Source organism: Bombina bombina, chromosome 6, assembly GCF_027579735.1.
Source record: "Bombina bombina isolate aBomBom1 chromosome 6, aBomBom1.pri, whole genome shotgun sequence".
In the NCBI taxonomy this organism is placed as follows: domain Eukaryota; kingdom Metazoa; phylum Chordata; class Amphibia; order Anura; family Bombinatoridae; genus Bombina; species Bombina bombina.
This window is the reverse complement of record NC_069504.1, coordinates 688,994,177-689,002,062: the sequence shown is the minus strand read 5'-3', so window position 1 is coordinate 689,002,062 and position 7,886 is coordinate 688,994,177. Positions and strand designations below refer to the sequence as shown.

Genomic DNA, 7,886 nt, shown 5'->3' with positions numbered 1-7,886 from the left:
ACCAATCAAATAACCACCAATCAGAACAAAGCTGAACATTTTTAAACCAGGTGAATTCCCCAGGTGAGCATCTTGATAAAGGCCCAAGGGCTGAAACGCGTAGAACTTTGCTCACTGGAAAGATTGCTACTCTCTGATACTTTCATTTAAGTTTGATATAGTTCAGTAGGTTGGGTACTTTGAACTAAACAAAAGCGTGTGGAGTTCTATAAGTATAATTCCTAACCCATGATCTGATCACTATTCTTCTTAAAATTTAACCGCTGTGAAATAAGACAGCGGAGACTCAACAAACAAGCTACTTCTCTTCAACTTTACTCCGGAACCACTTGGAGGAAATTGACCACAGGGAGAAAACTCCCCACAACAAAACAGAGATTTCACTGTCATACAGACATCCAATACGGCGTATATGATACGCATACAAAGCCATCACAGAATACGGAGTTGATACTGAGAAGAGTGTCAGGACACGGATATTATACGGCAAAGAAAAATATAGTTGGAACTTTGACCTGCCTTTTTTTGAGAGAACTACCGAGAAACAGAAACTGTTTCAAAAAACATAGTCAATACAGGACTGAACACTGAGAGTCCCGGTCCATTGAAATAGCGAATACACACAAATCTCTGCATATAAGGTAATATCAATGTAAATATCTAACACCTATATGCACGGTGACAATCGCTATTTTTCTTTAAAGTATACTACTCAAAACCTGTTCAAATTGCTTTTATTTATCTTGCTACATTGTTTTAAAACATAACGTTTCATTCTTGTATACATTGTATATAATTTTCCATTTAGAATTGATGCCGGCATCAATCTTTATTTGTATTTTTAATTTTTATTAAAAATTTTTTTATGAAACACATTGTTGATATGAATATCATTATATAAGAATAATATAAATCTTACAGAATATTTATCTCTACACCTTTTTAAGCTTTAATTTAGCGCTAACCCTAAACACATTTTTTCCATGAACTTTCTTTTGGTTAGTCAGGAGGTCTAATCACAAACACAGGGTTAAGCTTAAGGGTAGTCCGAGTGTAGTATCTTTAAATATAAACCCAAACTTTCAACTCTTTGCCATTTCCTGTTGGGGAAGAGAATATCCCACAAGTAAGGATGACGCCGTGGACCGGACACACCAATGTTGGAGAAATTGGGTTCAGTGTATCATTTTAAAGTCTTTAAATCCAGAAAAGGCCTGTAAGTTCACTCTTTTTTTTGGGAACAATAAAGAAGTTGGGAAAAAGGATCATGACCCTGTTCTGATCTACAATTCCTGTTCTGGACCATTACTTCCATAGACTCTAGATTGACTGAAAGATTGCTCTTGCCGTCACAAGATTCTTTGGAGCATGAGATAGAAGAAACCTTTCCCTGGGAGGCTTCAATTTGAAACCAATTCTGTATCCTTGGGAAACTATATTTAGAGCCACCAGAGAGAGTAATCTGCCCCCAAGCAGATATGGATGGGGGGGGGGGGGGGCGCACAACTTAATGCTGACTTGGTAGAAGAGACTGGGGTTTCTTGAATTGCTTTGACTTGTACCAATTGGGATTTGGCTTCCAAGAAAATCTGTAAGAACTCTGTTTTTGAGAGGAAGAGTTGGACTTTCGAATTCTAGATTGACAAAAGGAGCAAAGTTTACCACCCTTAGACTTCTTATCATGAGGTAGAAAAGCTCCATTACCTCTAGTCAGTTTTAATAGCATAATGTAAACCAGGCCTAAACAATTAATATTGCTTGTATAAGCTAAGGATGTACAAGAAATAAAAAACTACCTATCACCTCTAATGGGCAGGTAATTCAATTAATTTACTGTTCATTCTGTTAATAGCTGATTTTCCTTCTTGAAACCACCATCCACATGGAAAATTCTCAGTAAGTAGTAGCATGTGTGTGTGTTTAACTAAGCATGTCTGCTCTTCCTGCAGTCTCAGCCTATTTGATAGGCATGCACTTGAGATCAATGGATTGTGGTATCAATGAGCAAAAACAGCTCTATCAAGTTAAAGAAGCATTTTATCATAATTTACAGCTGGTAGAATAAAGACACTAAAAACACATTGAGAAAAAAACAAACCGTATAGTGTCCCTTAATGTATTTAAGGACTTCAGCACACCATTAAGCATTTTTGTTTTTATTAGTTATGCGTGTCATAAAAACAAAACAAAAACAAAAAATAGGTTAAAAAAAATAATCACAAAATACAATATTGAAACTGCACAACATTAACCACATACCTTACAGCAATATTAATCTTCAATATCTTATTAGAGAACCCAGCAGTGTCTTACAGTCAGGTACACAATACTCTGCAGGGAGGTTTAATTATACAATTTCAATAGTTGAGAGCCAATAATAAAATTTATAGTTAAGAGATGTATTGTGATACAAAGGTTAATATCTAATACACCCCATAAACTTGTTATAGGTCCAGCAAGGTTTTCCTAGATAGGTTTTCTTCAAAAGAAAACAAAAAACTAAAAAAAAAAAAAAAAAAACTTATACTGGCAAACAGCAACAACAACAAAACAAAAAAAAAAAAAAAGAAGAAGAAGTAATGTTTGGGAGAGTTAGCTCATCCGTATTATTTTGGAGCAAAGTTGTTGAATCATCCTTCTCCTCACATCTTTGTTTTACGCAATGAAGTCTAATGGTCTGTTGAATCCGCCTTTTCTGTTCATATATTGCCTGCATTGGAGAGAGAAAAAAAAAAAATCATTAGGTGTATCCAGCTTTACTTCTACAGTAAGATGTTATGTCAGAGACAAAGGCAGGACCGGCAGTGCCACTTTAAAGAATATCTTAAATCATTTTTAAGCTCTAAACACTAAGGAAGAGTAATATTTTAGGGGATCACAGCCACCCATGAGTTAAAGGGCCATGAAAGTCAAATTTAAACTTCTATGATTCAGACAGAGCATGCAATTTTAAGAGACTTTTCAAATTACTCCTATTTAATGTACTTCCTACTCTTGGAATCCTTTGTTGAAAAGTATACCTAGGTAGGCCCAGGAGCAACAATGTACTACTGGGAGCTAGTTGGCGATTGTCTGCTACAAACATACCTCTTATTGGTTTAGCAGGTGTGCTTAGCTAGCTCCCATTAGTACATTGCTGCTATGGAGCTGGTTTCTTATTCCCCCTCCCCACTTTTACCATGGCAGTAAATTAACTTCTGCACACAATGGAGGTGAACTTTTCACATACCGCTCTGTGAAACAATCTCCTTGAAGCCAGGATCATCTCACAGAGCAGTGCGTGGGAAGTTAAAGTGATGGTAAATCCTAGCGTTTCAAAGAAGCAATGATTTACATTTAATAAAAATAAAGGCCACCGTCATTCATCAGTAAAAATAAATAAAACAAATAAAAGAAAAAAAAATATACAAGATGAAAAGGGTGCCTTTATTTCACAGTAGCTGCAGCAGTCATTCTGCTTCTTACAATCTCCGCCACCTCTGAGTTGGCAGAGAGAAATCACCTTAAACAGGCTTGCGCAGGGCGATTGTGTAATGTTGCTACTTTCCTTTGTGTGAGAGAAGGGCCTGTCAATCGCTTGAGTGTGTAATAGTACATATGGCAGCAGACGAACTGGGTCAGTTGCTTGTACGTTGCAAAGCCATGCTGAGAGGTTCTCAAGTTGAGAAACTTGTCCACAACATGGGGCCCATAGTGTTTTGTGTCCCTTTAACATAAGTGGACATTCAGAGATCTAAAAAGATAAATGTGAAATTCTTTTCATCAGCCAGTGAGCTTTTATACTGCAGTATCAGTTGCTTAGAAAACAGAGTCTACTAATTTCAGAGAATACTAAAAGAAATTAAAGGACATGAAATCCCAAATATCTTTCATGATTCAGAGCATACAATTTTAAACTGCGTTCTAACCAGATTTTTGTTTGCATAAAGGTTTTGCAGGTGATCCATTTATATAGCCCTGGGAATGTTTTTGTAACAATGTTTATTTTCAGACTCCTAACCAAGCCCCAAAGTGTCAGATGTATACGCTCGTTTAAAGACATTAGTGCATATGAAAAGACAGATGCCAGTAGTAAAGGGGGAGGGAGTCTGCTTCCAGTCCCTTACACTGGGTGTCCCAGCCTAACCTCATCAACAGCGCTAAACTGGGAGCTTCTAAGTAAGTTTTTAAAAAGTTTTATACTGGATTTTTATATCCGTATCTGTGCATATTCTTCTTCTTTATAGTAGTGTCTATTACATGCAGTTATATAAAAATGTTTATATTGTCCCTTAAGCTCAGGAGCGTGCACGTGTCTGGAGAACTATATAGCAGCAGTTTTCAAGAACGTAATCCATTTGAAAGAGCACTAGATGACAGCCCTATTTCATGTCATGCAATGCTCCAGACTCTGACCTATGCATCTATTCAACAAAGAATACCATGGGAATGAAGCAAAAATTTAATAGAAGTAAATTGGAAACCCAAGGGATACTAAACCCAATTTTTTTTCTTTCATGATTCAGATGGAGCATGCAATTTTAAGCAACTTTCTTCTACTATCTATTTTTTTTCCATCCTCTTGATATCTTTATTTAACCCCTTAACGACCGCCGACGTTCCGGGTACGTCCTCAAAAAAAAAAAAAAAAAAAAAAAAAAAACAGTTAACGACCAAGGACGTACCCTGTACGTCCTCTGTCTGGAAAGCAGAATGAGCCGTAATCGTCTCAGGAGGCTGCTGTCATAGGCTAAGCAAATTATACTCTTCAGCCACAAAGAGAGAGAAGTAGCTGTAGCTTTCTGCTCCTTACGTTTCCCAGAGAAAACTACAAACAGAGCAGAAGACTGACGAAAATCCTTAGTCTCCTGTAAATGGAATTTCAGAGCACGAACCACGTCTAGGTTGTGCAGAAGACGTTCCTTATGAGAAGGATTAGGACATAAAGGAACAATCTCCTGATTAATGTTCCGATCTGAAACTACTTTAGGAAGAAAACCTAATTTAGTACGTGAAACAACTTTATCCGAATGAAAAATAAGGTACAGACACTCATACTGTAAAGCGGAGAGCTCAGACTCTACGAGCAGAAGAAATAGCAACAAGAAACAAAACCTTCCAAGATAACAATTTAATATCTAAGGAATGCATAGGCTCAAACGGAGCCTGCTGAAGAACCTTAAGCACAAGATTAAAACTCCAGGGAGAAGTAACAGGTTTGAACACCGGCCTGATTCTGACCATGGCCTGACAGAATGATTGAACATCAGGAACCCCTGCCAGACATTTATGTAACAAAATAAATAGACAAGGCAGAAATCTGACCCTTCAAGGAATTTGCCGATAAAAAAAACTTCTCCAAACCTTCTTGGAGAAAAGATAAAATCCTAGGAATCCGAACTCTACTCCAAGAGCAGCGTTTGGATTCACACCAATACAGATATTTTTGCCATATCTTATGGTAAATTATCCTGGAAACAGGCTTGCGAGCCTGAATCATGGTCTCAATGACCGAATCCGAAAAACCGCGCTTAGATAAAATTAAGCGTTCAATCTCCAAGCAGTCAGCTTCAGAGAAACTAGATTTGGATGAAGGAAGGGCCCTTGAAGTACAAGGTCCTTCCTTAGAGGAAGCTTCCAAGGGGGGAGAGATGACATCTCCACTAGGTCTGCATAACAAATCCTGCGAGGCCAAGCCGGAGCAATGAGAATCAATGATGCTCTCTTGCTTGATCCGAGCAATGACTCGAGGAAGGAGAACGAACAGAGGAAAAAGCTATGCAAGACTGAAGTTCCAAGGAACTGCCAGAGCAGCTATCAAAACTGCCTGAGGGGCCCTGGACCTCGACCCATACCTCGGGAGCTTGGCATTCTGACGAGCTGCCATGAGATCTAGATCCAGTTGTCCCCATTTGAGAATCAAGTTGGAACACACTTCCGGATGTAATTCAAATTCTCTCGGGTGAAATGTCTGTCTGCTCAGAAAATCTGCTTCCCAATTGTCCACTCCTGGAATGTGGATCCCAGATAAACAGTTGTGGGTCTCTGCCCACAGAATCGTGGACACCTCTTTCATAGCCACAGAACTCAGAGTTCCACCCTGATGTTTGATGTAAGCCACTGAGGTTATGATGTCTGACTGAAATCGGATAAACCGGGCAGAAGCTAACTGAGGCCAGAAGAGCATTGAAGATTGCTCTTAGCTCTAGAATGTTTATGGGGAGAACAGATTCTTTTTGAGTCCATGTCCCCTGAGCCCTTAGGAGGCCCCAAGACTGCTCCCCAACCTATCAGGCTGGCGTCCGTTGTCACCCAGGTAGGTCTGCGAAAACAGGTTCCCTGGGAGAGATGATCCTGAGACAACCACCAAGGAAGAGAATCTCTCGTCATCTGATCCTAATGAATTTGCAGAGACAGATCCACATAATCGGCGCTCCACTGCCTGAGCATACATAATTGCAGAGGTCTAAGATGGAAACGAGCAAAAGGAATAATATCCATGGCGGCTACCATCAGACCTATTACCTACATACATTTAGCCACTGATGGCTGAGGACTGAAGAGACGGACAAGAATCGAAAATCTTGGATTTTCTGACCTCTGTCAGAAATATCTTAATTAGAACTGAATCTATTATGGTTCCCAAGAAGACTTCCCTTGTAGATGGAATTAAGGAAGTCTTTTCCAGAATCACCTTCCAATCTTGAGAACGCAGGAAGGATAAAAGCATCTCCGTGTGGGAGATTGCTAGTTGAAAGGACTGGGCCTGAACCAGAATGTCGTCCAGATAAGGCATCACTGCAATACCCTGTAACCAGAGCACTGCCAACAGAGATCCCAGAAACTTTGAAAAAATTCTGGAAGCTGTAGCAAGTCCAAAGGGAAGAGCCACAAGCTGAAAGTGTTTGTGGAGAAAGGCAAATCTCAGAAAATTGTGATCATCCCTGTGGACGGGAACATGAAGGTACGGCTAGATCACGAACACAACGTAAGAACGCCTCTTTATCTGGTCGACAGATAATCGTGAAAGAAGAAATCTGCCCCTGGGGGGAAGTTCTTTAATTCTAGTTTGTATCCTTGGGACACTATGTCCATCGCCCAAGGATCCTGAACATCCAGAAACCAAGTGAAAAAGGAAAGCCTGCCCCCACAAGATCCGGTCCTGGATCGGGGGCAGACCCTTCATTCTGACTTTGATTCATTAGCAGGCTACTTGGATTGCTCTCTCTTATTCCAAGATTGGTTGGGTCTCCAGGCAGGTTTGGACTGCTCCTGTTTTGTAGAGGGAGAAGGTTTACCCTTGAAGTTTCGAAAGGAACGAAAATTACTCTGAAGTCCCTTCTGCTTATTTCTCTTATCCTGAAGGAGAATGTCCTTTCCCTCCTGTAATGTCAGAAATAATCTCAGCCAAGGCTGGGCCAAACAAGGTCTTACCCTTGTAAGGAATAGCCAAAAGCCTAGACTTAGACGACAACTGCAGACCAAGATTTTAACCATAAAGCTCTGTGAGACAGAATGGCAAAACTAGAAATCTTTGCTCCTAATTTGACAACCTAAAGGGAAGCATCATAAATAAAAGAATTAGCCAATTTAAGAGCCTTGATCATGTCCGGGATCTCTTCAAGGGGAGTGTCTGTTTGAATGGAATCAGACAGCGCAACAAACCAGTATGCCGCCGCACTACAAACAGTAGCAATACACACCGTAGGTTGCCATTTTAACCTTTGGTGAACATACATTTTCTTGATAAAACCATCCAGTTTCTTATCCATAGAATCCTTAAAAGAACAGATATCCTCTATGGGAATAGTAGTTCTCTTAGCTAAAGTGGAAATTGCCCCTTCCACCTTGGGGACCGTTTGCCAAGACTCCTTAATAGAGTCATCAATGAGAAACATCTTCTTAAA

At 39.7% G+C, this 7,886-nt stretch overlaps 1 protein-coding gene across 2 annotated transcripts in view; it reads right to left on the bottom strand.

The window, feature by feature from the left end:
* Window positions 1-2,140: 2,140 nt before the first annotated feature.
* The window catches only part of SNRNP27 (small nuclear ribonucleoprotein U4/U6.U5 subunit 27), a 51,056-nt gene continuing 45,310 nt past the window's right edge, over window positions 2,141-7,886 (bottom strand). For both annotated transcript variants that reach the window (XM_053717771.1, XM_053717772.1), the window contains one exon: window positions 2,141-2,710. Coding sequence is in view for 1 of the 2 variants with exons in the window: in XM_053717772.1 (XP_053573747.1) it covers window positions 2,656-2,710 (55 nt within the window). In the remaining variant the exon portion in view is untranslated. The remainder of the gene's footprint in view (window positions 2,711-7,886) is intronic.